General features: G+C 32.5%; 2 protein-coding genes across 2 annotated transcripts; one reads left to right on the top strand and one right to left on the bottom strand.

The window, feature by feature from the left end:
* Positions 1-1,765: 1,765 nt before the first annotated feature.
* TRIADDRAFT_52107 (uncharacterized protein) lies at positions 1,766-4,900 on the top strand (the record flags this gene model as incomplete). Its single annotated transcript, XM_002108744.1, has 6 exons — positions 1,766-2,004; positions 2,496-2,723; positions 3,143-3,221; positions 4,205-4,327; positions 4,475-4,656; positions 4,738-4,900. The coding sequence occupies 6 exons, from the start codon at positions 1,766-1,768 to the stop codon at positions 4,898-4,900; spliced, it is 1,014 nt and encodes a 337-aa protein (XP_002108780.1).
* A 357-nt stretch (positions 4,901-5,257) lies between these two features.
* On the bottom strand, positions 5,258-19,193 carry TRIADDRAFT_19619 (uncharacterized protein; the record flags this gene model as incomplete). Its single annotated transcript, XM_002108003.1, has 23 exons — positions 5,258-5,785; positions 5,868-5,973; positions 6,047-6,219; positions 6,471-6,560; positions 6,738-6,893; positions 7,626-7,817; positions 7,988-8,097; positions 8,228-8,464; positions 8,588-8,738; positions 9,015-9,094; positions 9,289-9,787; positions 10,182-10,249; positions 10,765-10,979; positions 11,324-11,410; positions 11,875-11,969; positions 12,334-12,469; positions 12,580-12,830; positions 13,379-13,628; positions 14,003-14,128; positions 14,508-14,761; positions 15,965-16,180; positions 17,316-17,433; positions 19,063-19,193. 23 exons carry the CDS (start codon positions 19,191-19,193, stop codon positions 5,258-5,260), a joined length of 4,269 nt encoding a protein of 1,422 aa, XP_002108039.1.
* Between the last annotated feature and the right edge of the window lie 1,704 nt (positions 19,194-20,897).

Genomic DNA, 20,897 nt, shown 5'->3' with positions numbered 1-20,897 from the left:
CGTCATGCAACGTGCTATCCAAACTTCTAGAAGAAAAGATGCTAGATGCTATAGTACTGTATTATATTATTAATTCAATTTTTTTTTTAGTTTCGCGGTTGTGAACTTTGAAAGTTTTGCTCCACTTGACTTTCTGTACAGCGATTGTTGCAACAGTATCACCAATCCTATCGTACCGGACTTCAAGCGGCCGGACTCGATTTCTCCTACTTGATACTTCTTGATACGCTGCCTGCACAGCAGCCAACAGCTAATTGTACAGTACATTGGTACAGTACAGTACTTTTTTTATACTGTAGTCATGAAGGACATGGGCTTCCGCTAAAGATCTGTCTTTGAGTGTGCAGTATCGTACTGTACTGTACTGTAAGCTAGTGACTGTACAGTACAGTACAGTACGGTGCAATACAGTACCGTACACTATACTGTACAGAACAGTACAGTACTGTACTGTAGACCATTGATTGAATTTTCGTGCACCTGGTGGTTGAAACTACAGATACTGTACAGTTCTGTACTGTTCCATGATGGTTGATAGAGATACTGTACTGTACACTGTACAGTGTACAGTATCTTGTCTGAGTGAAATGTACTGTACGCTGACAGTACAGAGCGTAAAAGCTACCGTCATACTGTACAGTACAGTACTGTACTGTACTGTACGACTGACGATGTCGGTTGAGTTGTCAGTGCGACGTCGCCGCCAGTCAGGCAAGTGGCAGTGGCATGGACACTGGACACTGGACGGTAGAGATACTGTACTGTACACTGTACAGTGTACAGTATCTCTATCTGAGTGAAATGTACTGTACGCTTACAGTACTACAGAGCGTAAAAGCTACCGTCATACTGTACAGTACAACTGACGATGTCGGTTGAGTTGTCAGTGCGACGTCGCCGCCAGTCAGGCAAGTAGCAGTGGCATGGACACTGGACACTGGACGGTAGAGATAGTGTACTGTACACTGTACAGTGTACAGTATCTCTATCTGAGTGAAATGTACTGTACGCTTATAGTACAGTACAGTACAGTACAGAGCGTAAAAGCTACCGTCATACAGTACTGTACTGTACACTGTGAGTGTACAACTGACAATGTCGGTTGAGTTGTCAAGTGGCAGTGGCATGGACACTGGACACTGGACGGCCAAATATTATGCTTACATTTGCAGAAATTTTCCATCACAGTAAAAAAAGGGTAAGAGATTGACTAGCATGTGCATTTAAGTGTACAATACGAGTATACTGATTTGCCATCATTGCTGCTAATATTTGCCTCGAAATTATTAAAGGTTATCTCTATTTCGCTGCAACTCGAATACGACTCTGATTCCCAACACGGAACTCATTCAATTTGCAATTGTGAGAGGCAAGTGGTACTGAACATAAAATCTTTAAATTGTCAAATCGATGAGCTGCTTCTGATATTAACTTACAATTTACACCAGTATAGCTGGTGCACTCTAAATTAATTATAGAATACTTAATATTTAATTAATTAGGATTATTACTGCATGTAAGCACTGCACAGTTTCGAGACCGCTGATAGCTTCTAGAACTTTATATATTCTGCAGACCAATCGCATCTTGCAATCGAGACTTGTGCAAATTGTACATACTTATTAAGCAAACAAAAATCAATATAAGATAATACTGACACACTTTCATAATTCATCGTATAGGCTCTATCTGGCGATACGGTTTAACAGTTACATCCCTAAGTGCTAAAAGACCTGCTACTGCTCTGCCTGTATTCTTCTCTAGTATGTATTCTATGCCTAAAAGGCAAAAAACGTATGCTATGGGGAAAAAAATTGGTACACACAATGGAACATTTCACTGTGATGAGGCTCTTGCCTGCTACATGCTGAAAACACTTCCTGAATATACATCAGCTGAAGTTATTCGCACTCGCGATGAAAAATTGCTGGATACCTGTGATATCGTTGTCGATGTCGGTGGGATATATGATCATGATAAAAATCGTTATGATCATCACCAAAGGTAGATTGATAATGTTGAACAATTCCATATAATGTCTTAAATTTATCTAACAACAGCCTAAATTACGACTATTTAAGAAATGTATCATTTCCGATCGTGATTACAAATTCATACTACTAACTTGTACAGTGTACTTTACAGAAAAATTTGCTTAAGTACAGTACGTACAGTATGTTACAATAACATACTGTAGATCTTGTACAATACTAAAGCCAAGATTTTAATTACCAGCTCTGTCAACACGCGCTTTGTAATCGGATTAGGCGATTTTGCAATGAGCTGCCTAACCCTGAATATAGCAAAAGTATTTCTCATTTTACTGTATCATACTTGATAGTGGTTGCAGCAAAAATATTGGATATTAAACTCTAGGATAAAACACATAAACTTTCAATATACTATTTAAAGTACTGCATGTAATATATGTGCGTACACACACCTATAATGCGTTAGCAGAGTCGATTTAAATTTTTATATAACAAATAATTTAGAACCTTCGATGGAACTATGCAATCTCTGGGTTCTCTCAATTATCAAACGAAATTAAGTAGTGCCGGTTTAATTTACCTGCATTATGGCCGTCGCGTTATTACAGAAATCGCTAATAGAGAATTGGATTCAAACGTATTAAATATCATTTACGATAAAGTATATGAAAATTTCTTGGAGGAGATTGATGCCATTGACAATGGAATTTCTCAAACGGAGGAAACGGCGAGGTAGTGTTTATTAATTTTAGGAGACTACTATAGTTGTACTTTTACTGATGTGCTTTGTTTAGATGTACCTGTATAATTTTACATTTACAGTGCACAAGATGATCTTTAGCATGATGACTAGAAATACAATTACTTACGTAAATTGTCTTATTTAGTTTAAAACCAGTAAGTGTAAAAATATTTACAATAGGTGTTGCTATTACAATTCTACTGCTTGTGTTAGAATTTGGAATACCTTTATCTATTATACCGGCGATGTATTTATTCCATTAATTCGCTTAAGCGTGCACTACTCAATTATCCAGTAACAATATTCGAAGTATGTGTATATACAATATATTATTTAGATATCTATTCTATATCTCTATTTCCTCTTATTAAGATAACATTTTCATGCGTTCTGAACTTCCATTCAACAGGTATTTAATTACAACTGGCGTCAGTGCTCGTGTAAGCCATCTAAATCCTGCATGGAATTGCAAGCAACCACTACCTGATGTACGTCACTGTCAACCACATACAATTGACTAATTAATTTAAATTTTTTAGGCAGACTTTAATGCAATATAGATCTGTCTAATTTTCATAATTTATTATCATTACGTACCTACGCGAAGATATCTTTCTTGATGTTATCGTAATATCTTTATTTTATTGCTCTAATCATTACAGTATATTGCGAATATAGAAATTTATGTATGCCTAGCTATTGTATGCATTGTTTCGTTTATTACTCTTTCATTCGTTTCACATCTACTACGGTGATATGATTTTTGGAAAAAAATTATCGACGTTAAATCGCTGCTATTTTATCACATGTAAAGTAGATCTCGCAACAAATTTTAACTATAACTGAGGGCTATTTACGATAAGGTAATTACTTCACTAGTAATGTCTAGAAGAAAGCTAATTAGTTAGGAAAGCTGATAGACTATAGCTTAGCTTGAAGATATTTTAAATGCTACCCACTACTATAGATTAATCCGTTGGTGAGTGCATTCGGTAGTTCGCAACTTATTTTAGTGACACACTACCCCAAGTGCGACTGTTCCTAGTTATAAGTTATCTCATTTATGCCAATACTATTTAAAAGCTAATGAGACATAATCTGATATACTTTTATTACACGACAGTATATGCATAGTTAATCGGAGTTAAATTTAGGAATTTATCATAGTCTAATAATATTCATGTATGAATAAAATAGATAATATTTTCAATTAGTAATGGCCTAAAAATGTTGTAAAGCTCATATTTATCTCTGATAAGAATTGGCGTATCTTCGAGAACGCATTTATCTAAATCGAGTTATCATACTATCACACTATATAGTAGGACATCTCGTTAAAGTCAATTGTAACATTTCATAATCTACGATAAATATTGTATTACACAATGTACTAACCATCATTCACATTCTTGCTATGGTTACAAGAATCACTGTATAAAGGTGGTATTAACTAGACTAATTTTACTCTTAGAAAGAATTTGTTAAAGCAATGGATTTAGTTGGCTCGGAACTTCGAGATAAAATTTTATACTTTTGCAATGTTTGGTATCCAGCTAGGGAAATCGTTGAAGCTGCGGTTAAGAATCGACATCAAGTAAGTCTTGAACTGATATCATATTCGCACGATATTGACTTTATTACATTCTTATAGAAGTAGATCGGTCGTATTCTATTCTGTATCACCAAAAGAAACTGTGAGGGAAGCTCATAAGTCAACGGCTTTTGTTTTGATTCATTTTAGATTCATGAAAGTGGAGAAATAATACTACTTGAAAATGGTGGATGCCCTTGGAAAGAGCATTTATATGTCATTGAACAAAAATTGCAGACCAATCCGACGCTTAAATATGTTTTATATTCGGATCAGAATAACAATTGGAGAGTACAGTGTGTGCCAGAAAGACATAAGAGGTTTGAAAACAGGTAAAGTGGATCGATATGCTTAAAATGCCTAAAATATCGATTAAAATCTATGCTTATCGTTGAACAAATTTTTTATGCTAGATTGTCGCTTCCTCAAAACTGGCGTGGACTACGGGAAGCCGACTTAAGTAATGAAAGTGGGATCAAAGATTGTATCTTTGTTCATATGGGTGGATTTATTGGTGGTAACAAAACAAAAGAAGGCGCTTTAGAAATGGCAATCAAAGCTCTTCAATTTCGATAAATGCATCAATATTAAAGCATTTCTATGTAACAAATACAAACTGTGCCGTAGTGAATTTCAGGTTGTTCCAAATATGTTTCGGAAATATACTTACTATAATAACCTAATTATGCGAATACATCCGTACTACTGGCTTTTTACAGAAACCGGTATCAAAGTATTTCACATAGTACATATATTTAATTTAACGGCTGTGAAATGTAATAAACACGCTCAATCTATAATCATTTGAGAATCAAAAGTGGTATTAAAATTTTTTTGGCAACTTCATGTAAAAGTAATAATTTCAAAATAAATTAGTCGCCAGAACTTGTTATAGACCATAATGAAAGACGCGACACACGGAAAACAATTACTTCATACCCATTTACCGCTGGAACCTGTACTGGATCCTGAATTCGATCGAGAAATCTCACTGGCGGCAACTTGGGAATTTGATTGAGAGATTTTATTAGGGGCAACTTGTCTGTTCTCATAATCGCTATGCTTATTAAGATTAGTCTCATTATCACTTTCAATTGCGAAAGAATTGAGTGAAATACTGACTTCATCAGGTAGTATGGGAACGTAGGGATCAAGATTTTTATCGTTATCATCACTATCGGCATAGGTGATTGAAATGCTATAAGTTCTCTCTCCAATTTGAATGTATTCAATGTCCTTTATCTCTGTCGTACTATCATTTGAGCGACACTCCGTATTGGAACGGTATCGCATGACAGCCAGTGTTGCCATATTTTCATCGTATTTCTTTTTAGCAATCTCTTTTAACTTTGCTAATTCGGATGAGCCCGCCTGTTTTGCCATCTGATGAAAGAGCCCATCTTCTCTACTTAAAAGTTCATGAGGGCTATCAAATTGTATCAATTGACCAGCGTCTAACACCTGAAATAAAATTATATCAATAATTTATCGATATTAATCTCAAAGTAGCGACTTTGAATTTTTTATACTTTATAGAGCCTACCAGAATTCGATCACTATCAATGATGGTATTTAGACGATGAGCAATAGTAATGACTGTACAATCTTTAAAATGTTTTCGAATTGATTTTTGAATAATTGCGTCAGTCCTATTTGGTAAAAATGATTTAATAAGCAGTCTAGTCGGTAAATTTTAATCTTGTAACATCAAAGCCAGCTTACTGTGGATCAAGATTGGCAGTCGCTTCATCAACTAATAGAATTTTATTATTCCTAAGTAGTGCTCGCGCTAAACAAATCAACTGTTTTTGTCCGATACTAAAATTAGCACCAGCTTCGGTGATTTTAAAACCAAGCTTTTCAGGTAGTTCTTCAACCACATCTCTTAGCTGAGCCTTTTGAAATGAAAATTGAAGCTAATTTAATATTTATCTTTCGACATAAACTAAAAAAGAACACGACATTTATATTGAAATCATCCTATAAAATGACTAAAGTGTGATAGGTAATCAGTTGAAAGTCATAATTTAATAATCTCATAATGTAATTTTAAAATATTTATCATTGCTTCTATTCTAAGAATACCTTATTATGCATATGATAGTCACTATACTATTATAATTTATTGATAATTAATTATACAAACATTATCAATTGCTTCCCATATTAGGTCATCATCATGGACAGAAAATGGGTCGATATTGCTTCGAAGAGTCCCCGTAAAAAGAAAAGGTTCCTAAATATTAAGATTGATCCGATACGGCATAAATAAAAAAGCTGAAATAATTTTAAGTACAATGCATAATTAATTAATTCATTAATTTATTATATTTATCTTCGATTTCTCTTAAAATTCTGCAATTTATCTCGATTCTACAACCGACAATATATACAAAATAAAATATTGACTTACTTGAGGAATGATTGATAATTTACTTCTTAAAGCTTGCAAACCAATTCTAGAAATTTCTACTCCATCAATTTCAAGGTCACCATAATAATTAGAAAGTCGAAATAATACGCATAATAGCGTCGATTTACCAGCTCCAGTGCGACCTACTACTCCAATCTATTTAGCAACAGAATTAGTACATCTACTTATTATATGACATAATTTGAGCTCTAAGTATATAAATCTCGATATATAATGTAATGAAGTAAAATAACTACAGATTCCAAATTTAAAAGTAATTATGTTCTCAAAAGATTCCTTTTGGCGATATCAAGCTGACTGGTAAGGAATAAAAATTTTTAAGAAAACGAGTAATATATTATACTCGTATATGATAAAAATTAGGTAGCATTAATATCTATTACTGCATCTCCCTAACCACAGTATATTTACTGAATGATACTTGTATATAAACTTTAATCAGGTGTCTTTAAAAGCGATTGTCTACCGGTAATAGGTCAAAAGAAATACAACTTGGTTGCCAAACTTATGACTAAGCGAATCTATTACTTTAGTAACTCGTTTATAGCGAATGTTTGCATAGAATAGTAATAAAAAAATTATGATACGAAATTATAGTGCATTGTATATTTTAGAATAGCTTTCCGTACGGTATAGGTTGCAACTTATTACTGCTGTATAATGCCCATATAGACTGGGTTTAACCTATGTATGGGCTTTACCACCGTAATTATCTTGCTCCCTGATAGAATTTCTCATATGCTGCTAATCGCTGCTACTATAATGTAGCTGTATGAACAGAGTTTACAAGATAGAATAGTTATTCTATCTTGTCTTGTCTTATTCCGGAAATATTTTAGTTACAAGCTAAAACTAATTTATTCATACCTTCTCTCTAGGCTGAATAGTGCAAGATAGATCATGCAAAACTGGCGGTAGAGACGAATCATAGGCATATGTCACATTATCAAACTGAATTTTTCCATTTTTTGGCCAATTTGGTAATGGATCGTTATCCGTATACCAACGCCCATCTTCGGCAAGATTCGTATAGCTGACTATCCTTTCAACAGAAGTCATCTAATTAAAGTGAAAAATAAACCAAAAATATCAACATTTTCTGTCATGAATTACGAGTATTGTATTACATTAAGCTAAGATTTAAGGGAAATAATCGAGGCTTTAACTTGCATGTGCTAGAATGCGAAACCAGATATATTATAAATATAGGAACATTAACTGGTCTTAACTCTTTCTTTACATGCCTGATTTTCTAATTCTGCACTCTGGCGTATGCTCCACTGGAAGTTTCCAAGTAGAGAGATAGAATAGCTCAAAGATAGCCCCACTAGTCCTGCATCTAAGTCTGTCAGGAAAATATTGCCTTGTCAAAAATACTGAATGTCGTTACAAATCCGCATCGGAGCTAAAGTATTGTAATATTGGAAGCAATGTGGTATCGATTCCTGAAAGAATATTATTTATTTTACCGCTAGCATCTTTCGCCCAGATAGCTCCAAAAGTAACACCAGCTATGAATAGACTACAAATTAAATCAAGATGGAAAGCAATCCAACGTGTCGCTATCATAAAGAAAAACCAAGCTTGGGTATGGTCATTTTGAAAATGAAAGAATTGATCGATAAATTCTTTCTCCATTCCAAAGTTGCGAATAATAGCTAATCCTTGTAGTGTTGTCGAAATATGAGAGTAAACTGGGCTAGTGGCTAATCAGAAATATTAATATTAATGAGGCAGTAGAGCATATGAAACCCGTTGATATTACAGATATTGCATCAAAAGGTTATGCTTTATGTTAATTTTTGAACGATTAATTCCGTCTCATTTACCCGTAGCCTCGAGCCTTTTTAGCGCTCTGGATGAATTCAGATAATATTTTCGCATAAAAAAGAAGAGTAAACCCATAGGAAGGATAAGTACAAGTACCCAAGGATTAACAATACTACTTGCAACTACGGCTCCAAGGCTAAACATGGAATACTATATGAATAAGATGGAGACAGAGAATTTATAGTTTGATAAAAATCATTTATCAATCTTCAATAAGAAGTGATATGTCAATTAAAAACATTAATATTTTATCTATTTTAAGCATGATTGACTTATTTACGAAATATAGCTTTACCTCTAAGACATAATCTACTATAGAATTAAATTAGATATAAGTTGTAGTATATAGTTTAATGCTCTCTACTTGCATTGGTTAATCTTTATGATTAAACTATTGGCAGAAATTAATTCGCGATAATCACTAACCTGCACGACATAACTTAATGTAATTGGCATTAAATCATCGATTCTTCCAATTTCTTTGGAAAATCGATTTAAAATGATACCTATAAAATGATGAAATTTGTAATATGATCTTTGGTACAAAAGCTCAATTTTATACAGGACTATTATCGTTATGATCGAGGTAATACGTATTTCATTTTTAGCCTTAAAATACACTGTAAGGTTATTAATTAATTAATAATAAAACGAATAATCCAAGATGATTAAACGATAAAGTAAGATAATATTTATTTACCCGATGGATTTGAAGCAAGGAAATGAATCGGTGCTTTCATAACTGATTTAAACATGAGACTGTGAAGATTTCTAGACGCGTTTACTGCCACTTTAGCGATGGTTGTTGATCTTAGTAAGCATAAAGATACTGTAATAAAGACTAAAGCTCCATAAATAATGATAACTAGTCTATTCGATAATCCATATAGCAGAACTTGATCCAATTCTACGCTACTATTGAAAGCGTTATTAACGAAAGATGTTGCAGATGAATTATCTGAAGCAACGGAAGAATTAGCTACGACTACAAAACTATTACACCACTGGGAAAGCCACCAATCAGCTGTAATTGCGCATCCTTGACTAATTGCACATAAAATGATGAGAAACAAATGTAATATTAATGGAGAAGATGCAGTAAAATAAGCTTTATAGACATGTAACGCCACTCCTCCAGTTTGCCGGTCTTCTATAATATCTTCATCTACATCAGCTCCGATTTCAGCTGCGTCAAATATCTGCCAGTTTTAATACGAGTCGAAGATATTTCTCTATTAATATCGATCATTATGTGACATAATTTAAGTTACTATTGCTATTCTGCTAATTTTAATCAATGCTTAAACTAGATTAAATGTTGATTTAAATACATTAATGTCAATCCATGTAGGATATGATTTAAAAAGTTATATAATTACTTTAAGCAATTTTGAAAAAGCAAAACTTAAATAGAATCTTCATTTTTTCATCAACATCGAAAAATATATGAATAATTTAAAATTGTAATCATTATATACTTCTCGTACTACTATTATTATCTTTTGGTGCCAAATCAACATAAATTCAGAGATACAAAGTATTGTTATATTGTCAGTCTAACGAATTGCAATATTATACCTCAAGATTGGGGACGGTAACATACATAGATGGGTGCCGATTTACTTTATTTTTGCACAAGGATAAATTTCGATCAACTCTTTCTCTCGTCATTCTCCTTGCAGTTCGAGATGATACGATGCTATTGAGATTATTCGAAAAAAGTAAATTAAAGAGAGTATAAAGATTTACTTCGTAAGTCAGTTATGGTTAAATGCTCTATTATCGATCGCACTTATTCAAAATATTACTTATATTATCTCGCATCAAATGAAATAGACTTTAACATAAAACGATTCCTAGTGTATTTGGATTATAAATCCGATTACTATTTTTCCCAATTATCAACGCTTTATGCTTAAATACTGCATTCATGATAGAAGTAGTTCTATATAGTAATTAATTAATTAATAGGTACAGATTGAATCCATTTCAGATGAAATCGGAATATCAAAATAGTAAGCAATACAAATTTGTCACCCAATTTAGTATGGAATCAAATGGAAAAGAAAAACTGCCATGAATGCTATCGTAATACGAAAAACTATTTTAATCTATACCTTTGTGAGTCATTAGTTTTTAACATAATTAAAAGAATTTCATCCTTACTTTTGATTACGTTGAACTTTTTTACAGATTCGTGCTTGTTTACTTTCAATTTCTTCAGTCATTAAAGAGGTAAAATCAATACCACTTTTAGCTAGTTCGGAATAAGTGCCTATTGCAGCAATTCTACCATCTTTCAAGATTACAATCTGATGAGCCTTTCTTAAAAATTGGAGTTGATGCGTAACAAGAATTCGAAGCCGATCTTGCAAATAATTAATGATGCACCTATAAGTGAATACAGAACATCATGAAAGCGCTATTTAATATTAAAAAATATTAGTATTGATTTTGTAGATTATACTAATCATATTGAAAGATAAAAATATGTCAATAGATAGTTTTAATCGATCATGGGAGTAATTAAAAACTGAATATTCTTGTTGCACTGCAGTAATCTACTTTAAGACATCGATACTACTGATCAGAAATACGCTTTCTAGCTATAAATTAATGTATAGTTCTATTCTAAATGACCGTAAGGCAAATTAAATAGGATATTCAAGCAAGAGGAGAGAAATATTCTATCGTAGGAAATAGTATCACGATGACAGTTTACTGTCGCAGCTTACTGCTGATAAATATGTCTTCCAACTCGAATGTCGACTGCGCTGAAAGGATCATCCAAGAGATAGATATCTGCATCCATATATAATGCCCTAAATCCAGTTAGAAAATAATACATATTCATTTTATTACGCGGCATTGAAAAATTGATTAGTGTACACTATATTAACATTCAATGGCTTCGCTAGTATACAGCTACGCTAAACTGGCAGTAATTTTTGAACCCGCTTTCGCATACAACTGCTAGAATTTGAAATAACGATGAGCGATACAAAAATCGTTCAAGTAAGAAATACAACATCAATGCGGCAATTGTTGCTTAGATTTATGCCACGTTACTAATCTAATTGGATACAAATAATACTGACGGTAATTGCAGTCCATGTTTAATTTTTAATATCAATGAATATTCTTACGGATGTAAACACTGTTCATATACGAAGGCTTTTAGTTAGCTATAAATTAATCGTCAACTATCAAGAAATGGCAATAGCAACAGAATGGAGTGGATATGAATTGGTACTCTTGCGTCTCACTTAGCCAGTATAAGAAATACCTTGCCAAACAAATTCGAGCTTTCTGACCTCCACTTAATTGAATACCACGTTCACCAATTCGAGTATCGTCTTTGAATGGCAACTTTTCGATATCCTAGTATACGATTAATTATTGACATCTCGGTTTATAGACTATCTAAGAAAATTTCTATCAATTTCAATCAATGGCTAAAAAAATTTATTTAGCAATTAAACTCACACACAACATTAAACTAAACTACACATTAATGTATAGTTTACACCATCTACAAGGAATGATAAAACAAGATTATGCTAAAGAATCATTTTGTAAATGCCATTTTTACTTTGTCGCAAAACTCTCAATATACTGTATATCAATTCTATTAATAAAGTAAACTAACGTACAGAAATAAAAAGTTGGATGCAAAGACAATTTTGTTGCTTATCATTCGTTGCTTATTTTTATTTTTATCCTAGCTCTACCCTGACAGGCAAACCTTATTTAAAGCACAAACACGGAGAATTCGATTATATCGCTCTTGACGCATTGGTTTATCAAAGAGAATATTATCGCGAATGGTGCCCGGTAGAATCCATGGTTGCTGTGGAACGTAAGCTACCTTTCCTCTCATACTTTGATACAAAATAACAAGCATTACAATTAGTGATATACAATTTGAAGAAAGTTTCGTATTGTATATCTAATTGGCTTATCCAGGAGCATCTTATTAGCTTAAACTTACTTTATAGATCCTCGCAAGATTGTCATTTCCCCTAACAAAGTCATCAGCAATGAGGTCTTTCCACACCCTACTGGGCCTACTATGGCGTATAACTTATTGGATTCAATGGATAAAGAGAGATCTTCAAAGAGTGGATCGCCATCCCAGGCTGCACTAACATGATCAATTGTAACGAAAGAATCTTCACTATCTTCTACCGTTTCGTCATGCTTAATGGCCTTATTAACTGAGTCTTTTAAATTGAGGAAAGCCTATGATGCATTCAAGGAGATGATTAGGTTGGAACAAGATACGAGCCTTTACCGACATTAATTTCTATTTTATCTCCAATTTTGTTATTATGCTATGGGCTATTCGGCAATATTATAGGGGCAAGAACAAGTGATTATCATTGCAATCTAGAAGAGGAAGTAATTTTCTCCATAATATTAAACGATGGGATGATTTTGGTTAATTAACTTAATCTGAACTATGAAAAATAAAATTAACCTTGGTATGGGCTATTTGGCAGTATTACAAGGGCAAAGCAAATGATTATTTTTGTAAATTAGACAGATAAGTAATTTTCTTCATCATATTTAAGGATGGAATAATTTTTGGTAAATTATCTTAATCCGAACTATGAAAATTATATAAAATTAATCGTGCTATGGGCTATTTAGCAGTATTGCAGGAGAAGAAAATATGATTGTCATTGCAGATTAAACATGTAAGTAATTATCCATCGTCGTTAAGTATGGAATAATTTTCTTTCATTAACTTAGCCTGAACTGTAAAGTAGTTAACGATAAAGTAGTACCTCGACTGTCTTTAATGAAATTCTAGCTTCAAAAAGGCTCTGTAGTGATTTGGGGATACCATATAATATGGGCAATTGCAGTGCCGTTAGCAATGAAAATACGGTAAACACCATGGAAGGCAATAAACGCTTGCCAAGAAGTACTTGTGTCATAAAAGTGGTAAAAGCAATAAGCGTCGATGAGATTAGAAAGAGCCCGGTATTGACGGTCGCCATGTAAGCGGCATTTTTAGCCCCAGAAAGCTCAAACCTGTAAGATAGAAACAAAATTTTAAACACCATGATCAGCTGCAGATCCCATATAAATGGATAAAGATTCGTTCTCTAATAGGAGAATTTGCTTGAGCTATAAAAGTTTACGAATCACAAAACATAGTTCCTGTAAAAATAGGGAGATATGATATACTCATAAATCTAATTCATGTCACAACAGGAGTTACATTGACACTTCTAAGAGGAAGGTTAGTATACGTATAAATTTATAAATCGATAGGATTATAATTGGTTTAGAAATGAGAAGTTATGGAGGACAGAGAATTATAACTTTCATTTATGTAGTAATGAGAGTCCTATTGACATTTTAAAGAACATTTTACCAGCTCAAAGCGAGACAAGAACACTCACTTTCGAGAGCTCTCGATCGATTCTGAAAAAGATTCTTCCCATGCATACATCTTGATTGCTTTCATCCCTGAGATTATTTCACTCATAACCCGTATTCTAGCATCGGCATTTTCCAGATAGTATCGTCTAGGAAGAGCATAGAGCAATTCTTTATTACGTGACAACGAATAATAACTGCAATCATAGCCGATGCATTAAGTTGTAGACTTTTAATCATCATCATTATCAACAGGAAGGAGCTATTACCGTATGGATGGTCATAAAGTATTTGATAAACAACTAATAATCAATATTTTATTTCCTTTATAATCAGAATCTTAACAGAAAGAAAGCTAAAGATCTGCTGATTCATGAACTGTTATGAATAGGTTTGGTATCTTCTATTTAGCAGATTCGTTATTAGCGAAATGAAAGATTGGCCAGGGCTATGTGCAGCCCATAAGCAAGGACTTTAAGAGATATTCTCTTTAGAATCCCCAGCATAAGCCATTATGTATTAGCCTACCTAAATCGAACAGCAAATTTAGCCATGAGAATCTGAACAGGTAGCAGCAAGAGAATAACCGCTAGGCCTGAAAGACATGCTATACCAATTTCTCGCCATAATAAAATTGTCAAAACGATGACTTGTATAGGGCCAATCCAGATGTAATGGAGTGTTGTAGGAATTTCATCGAATCGTTGTGCATCATTGGCCATTAAATTTAATATATGCCCCGTTGAAACATTAGACATGACCACCGTCGATAGTTTTAGAACCTAGTCAGGATATTACGTTAAAAAGAATGTGGCGGTTAGCGCGTATCTTGACTCTATTTTACACATTAAATGAAGAGTGAATAAATAAATTGCGACAGGCATGTGGCATAAAAATGATAGCTATCTATTGCATTACTCTTGAATTGAGAATCTGTTTATTTTCTGAGCTGAAAATAACCTTCTAAAAACTTTAATTACAGATGGTGTTATTAAAATTGTTATCTAGCTATCTTTGTGAATAACTGCATGGCTAGTAATCAATCATAAGATCTTTATGTCAACTCTTTTCAATATTACTTTATCCCTATCACTGTTAAGGTCATTGTATAGGTAGTAATCTATTACAAGATCTTTGAATAAATTCTTTTAAATAGCTACTTTAACCTGTTGTTGTTGCAATAATTGCATGACCACTAATCGATCGCAAAACCTACTAACTCTTCTAGACAATGATTATTTATTACTATCATCGCTACTGTCTATGCATGGCTAGTACTGATAGTCGATCACAACTATCCTTGCATTAATTCTCTTCTCAATCATTGCTTTAGAACTGCCATCATCACTATCATTGCATGGCTAGTGATCGATCATAAGATCTTTGAAATAATTCTTTTAAGTAATAACTTTACAGCGGTGATTGTTACTATAATCGGATGGCTAATAATTAAATATAGATAATCGATTATGAAATCTTGAAACTCATTCTTTTAACTTAAATAAAGACTTGTGTAAGTGTTCTCGTTACAATAATTAGATGACTGGTAATCAATCGGAAAATCTTTATATACTCATTCTTTAAAATAATGACTTTATAACTATCATCGTTATATGTAATAATTAGATGGCTAGTAATCTATCACAAAATCTCTGAATAAACCCTTTATAAGTAATGACTTTATAATCATCGTCACTATAACAATTATATGGCTAGTAAACAATCACCAGATCTTGGACTAAAATCGATAAATAGAATGGTACAATGTTAATACTAGTTTGATTACTAGACCTTGATTCTAACTAATTAAGGTAGTATACAAATATCATCGTGGAGAGACATCTAGCTACGATATTATTTATAAAATCATAGATAGATAGCCTTCATAACGGTATAATAACTGATTTATCAAGTGGGCTCAAGTTTGGATCATCAAGGATGACAATCAATAGCTAGTTTTCACATTTATAGATATCGATTCTTACCTTCTTAAAGATGACTGAGCAAAGGGTTACTCTAATTCTCATACCGAATCGCTCGACGGCATAGTAGTAGATTTGATCAAGAACGGTGGTTAAAAAGACCGATAGACTTAAACCAAGCGCATAAAAATAAACTTCCGTAGTAGTAACAGTTGTATCGGTGGTAAAATAGTTGACAATTTGTCCAATTAAGAGAGGCTGAGCTATTTTTATCGATTCCTAATGTTGAAAATAAAGAGTTGCTTATAAAAATTTGCAAACGATTCTACCTACCGTAATCATATAGAAAGGGTATCATGACTATTTGAGAATGATCAGATGCTTGCTAATTGTATATAATTTTTACCGATTCAGAATAACCGTAAAACATCTCGGTAAAAGAATTTAAACATTGATAGCAATAGAGACAAATAGAAAGCTTAAAAATCTAGTTAGTTTTAGAGCTCGTTATAAGAGCCAAAGTATGCGTTCTACTGTATATCTAGCATCTTTTGCCATAAAATTTCTACAATCTCTACAGTATATTGAAGTAGTCTAGGTTTCTACTTAACCACTATCCACTATCCAGAGTTATTGACATTTAGTTAAGCACTAAAGACAAGTAGAAAGCTAAAAATGTTATTTTTAGTTAAATTATATTGATATAGGTACCTTGGTTACTGCTTAGAAGTTTACGGCAAAACTTATTCTGACATAGTTAGTTTTATACCATAGCTAGGTATAAGAACCAGAATACATATATATTCTACTGTATGTCTAGTATCTTTTACCAATAGATTGTCTACAATATCTATATTGAAATAGTCTAGGTTTATATTTTACTATTATCCAGAGTTATTTACATTTATTTAGCAATCGTGACAAATAGAAAGCTTACAAGGTAATTATTATTTAATTTATAATTCGTTTAGGTACCTCAATTACTGCTTAATAATCTACGGAGAAACTGACCCCGACGTCGCTGATTTTATATTGTAGCTAATTATAAGGGCTAAAGTATACATCCTATACCAAATGCCTTTCGGCATTGATTATCTTCAATATCTACATTTAATAAGTCTAGGTTTGTAATTAATCACTATTCACAGTTTTTACATTTTTCTCAACATTAAAGATGAATTCAGAACCGTAAATTATAGTATTCAGTTCGCAAGGAATAAATTGTACAGAGTACCATTTCTCACTATCATAATAATCAAGAGTAAACACTGCACGGTATACCTACTGTATATAAACTATTGCATCGATAATTTTAGAGGCTCCTTTTTAATTCCTTTAATTGAATTATCTAAAATTCTCACAGCGGAAGTAAAAATGAATCATGGTAAATTGCATTAATTGCTATAATACTTACTTCTAAGAAGCATGGAATGCCTAATAGCATAAAGCTAAAGCCAAAAGCTTTAACGATGGCTAGCTGTAAACTAGGAGTATAGATTTTACTAGCTTTCTTGCTTTCCTTTGCCCATTCCCTGCGCATGATATAGTAACAAGACAGTAAATAAACGATCGTATTGTTGCATATCTGATTGAAATAAGAGTTGAATTATTGACTGTCTAAAAGCGAATCGAGGCATTATACTATTGTAAAACATATGGCTATACTTGATGGGATGGAATAGAAGAAAAAGGTAAAAAATTGATTCAGTATTGGCTTACAAACAAAAACTATGTTGAAAGATTGTATAAAATTAGGTTACACGGTGCATCGATGTTTCTGTTAGGTTAATAAGACTGGAGGGATTGGTTTTTCAAAGTTCATTATTCATATTAAAAACGAGGATACAGTGACATTCAAATGATAAATTATAGACTAATACTATAAAAGGATAGAAATATAATTATTCAAATTTCAAAAATAATCTTGTACGTGTGCATCATCGGCCAAAATATTGAAAGAAATAGGCCAAAGCCTTTGATATTTCACGTCTGCTGTTGACATATATAACTCGAAGGTATCGTGTCTTTCTTTAATGTAGGCTAATGTATACTACCGAATTTGTCTATTCTACCAGACTGAACTAAAACTTAGAGAATGACTTTATTTAAGCGAAATTTGAGTATCCTCAGCATTTCTTTGCAGAATGGATAGATTGATATCATCTAGAATCTTTGGTTTTGATGGATGTGTGAAAATCACTCACTCAACTAATAACAGGATAACAGGCTAATGGAAATTTACAATTTCAATTTGTAGTTTATGGCTATTATTTTGGCAGAGCTGCTGCCTGCTGGAAAAGTATTTTACTCAGCAAGATAGCAATACAGTAATTCTAGACATTCGTGTCAAGTAAGACTTAGAACACAAGCAAAAAAATCACAATAAAAGATTTTCATTATAATAGATTTGACTAGTTTAAGCCATGTCTCCTCCATCAAATTTTAAAAACATTAAGCTCATAACGGTAAGAAATTACAGCACAACCGCTCTACAAGTAACGCAGCACTATTAACTTCTTGAATATCTGAATAGCCATATTTTGAAATTCATCGTCGACAGCTATATTACATTCTAAAGATATTCTATGTGCTATTCAATTTTTTTGATAGCAGCTATTTCCACTTTAAACAGGCGTTTAATATAATGTTATTTCTATTCTTATAAGATTCTATTCGAAATATCAAAATATTGGTAATAAAGTGTGAAGATTAAAATTCTAACTGAAAAATATTGCAGAAAGGTACTGCTTAAGAAAGATCTTCTAAATGTCAGAGTATTAAGTCTTGCAGTGCAAAATAACTACTGAATATAAAATTTATAATATGGCTACTTAGATACTCAGGTAAACTTGGATCCTCTTCTGAATATCAGAATATTAAAGTATTGTTTACAATGTAAAATGGCTGCTGATTATAGAATTCATAGGGTGACTACTTAGATACCCGGAAAATTTAGATCTCCAAATATCAAAGTATTAAGAAAGTGGGAGTTTAATTACGCCCAATTATAGATTGATCATCTTATTTATCTCGTTTTACTTTCAGGTCTAGAAAGCGATTGTTTTCATTGGTAAACATAGAGCATATTAATTAAGGTAGATAATTAAACATCTGCACCGTGAAATAGGTCATTCATTTGAAGGCAAGTTTAAGTTACATACTTTTCGAATTTATTAACAGAAGCTTCAGCTTTATCTTCTTCATATAAATTATATAAATCGCTTTTTTCAAGGCATCTTTTATTTCCAGTACGGAATAAAGTATTTAACCACCTAAAGTAAAAATAGTCCATTTGGTTAAGAGATTGGCAATAGAGCTGTAATTTATTCTATCCTATACTTTAATTGATAAATAATAATATCCAAAAATGCATCATGATCATGAAATGACTTTAATAAGTAGCTTGAGTAAAATGATTAACGTAAGATAAAATGAAATCGATGAATTGATTGCTGTAGCGTCAATTTGATCATTTTTGACCAGCAAAAACAAACCAAAATTGGCATCCTATAGACAGACTTACAATAAAACTGTAATTTACTCTATTCCTATGCTTTAAATTGAAAAAAATTCTATCCAAAAAAGCATCACGATAAAGGGATGATTTTAATGAATAACTTCAATAAATGGTTAATGTAAGACAAAAATGAGATCAATAAATTACATACTATCCATAGTATCGATCTAAACATTTTTAACAAGGAGAGATAAACCGAAAGTGGAATTCTATATGACTAGAAAGAAATTGCTATATAACTTTACACTCTTTTAGTAACTGGATTGAAATAACTTGGTATCGCTCATCGAGTAGCTCTATCACTGTTATCCTTTTCTTCATTGCAATATCTCAAAACAGAAAGAAACTTACCACAACGTAATATATTTTGAAATGAAGTTAACATTGGGTATTGACTTTGATGGCTCTGCGGTAAATGAATTGGCCATACCGTCTTACACTATTAAAATAATAACAAATTTCTCCACCTCAATATTAGGTTCATTTTAATGATCAAGCTTAAATGAATTATCTTTATTGAACATAGTGTTGAAAAAGAAACTTGAAAATTATCACCACTAATCCAATTATAGAAAATTGCAGGAAGTGTATTATTACTGGATGTGTTTAAAAGTCGATAGACAATAAAAGAACCAGCGTCGTTCTATAGACTTGCAGGCTACTTTTTGAAATGATTCAAAATAAATAGGGATACAATTGCATTACTAATCGAATATTTTTAGATGTGGATATTGTGTTTTATTGGACAATATTATTGGATACAGTAGTGTAAAGTTAACACGCTTTTAGTCGTTCGTTAACGAGCGACTAAAATAGTTGATGATGGAGTGTTATTATGAATCTTCTGATTGGACTGGGCCTTCTCCCATAAACGTTAGTAAGAAAAAAGGAAAATATATCGTTCATCTTCAAGTTCTTCTAATACATTATTTCGAATAGATACAGTTATCTAGACTAGTTTAAATGGGAATCAATTGCATCTGCAGTAATATCATTGGATCGAGTAGCGTATAGTAAACAAGTAATAAGCAATTAAAATGATTTAAGATAGAGTATTCTTCTTTCGCTTCTAACTCTACTGACTATCCTTTCATTTACGTTAGTAGAAAATAAATCGATAGCTTTCATCATACACTACTTCAAACAGAATTGCGTTAATCCTTATTCTTAAAAAAAGCGAACAAACTACATCCGCATGGGTGTAAATTTAATTTATTAAATTAATCTTTAAACCACAGAATGATTTCAATATGGCTAGATTGCTGATAAACAAAAATTCGCCTTCCATCGCTCAATTATGCTCCATTAATTTTTCTAATCTTAGCTTTGTACAGTCGTTAAAGATATTTATTTGACAGTTAATGCATCCGATACAGCTAAAATAGAAAATTTTTCTTTGTCTGTTACTAGTGATGGATTCATTTTGTTACAAGTTAACTTTGCTAATTGCTTCTATTAAAAGCAATGACGATATCTTTC

This window comes from Trichoplax adhaerens, genomic scaffold (assembly GCF_000150275.1).
Source record: "Trichoplax adhaerens TRIADscaffold_1 genomic scaffold, whole genome shotgun sequence".
NCBI classification, from domain to species: domain Eukaryota; kingdom Metazoa; phylum Placozoa; class Uniplacotomia; order Trichoplacea; family Trichoplacidae; genus Trichoplax; species Trichoplax adhaerens.
The sequence above is the reverse complement of the archived record's forward strand: the minus strand, read 5'-3'. Positions and strand labels throughout refer to the sequence as shown.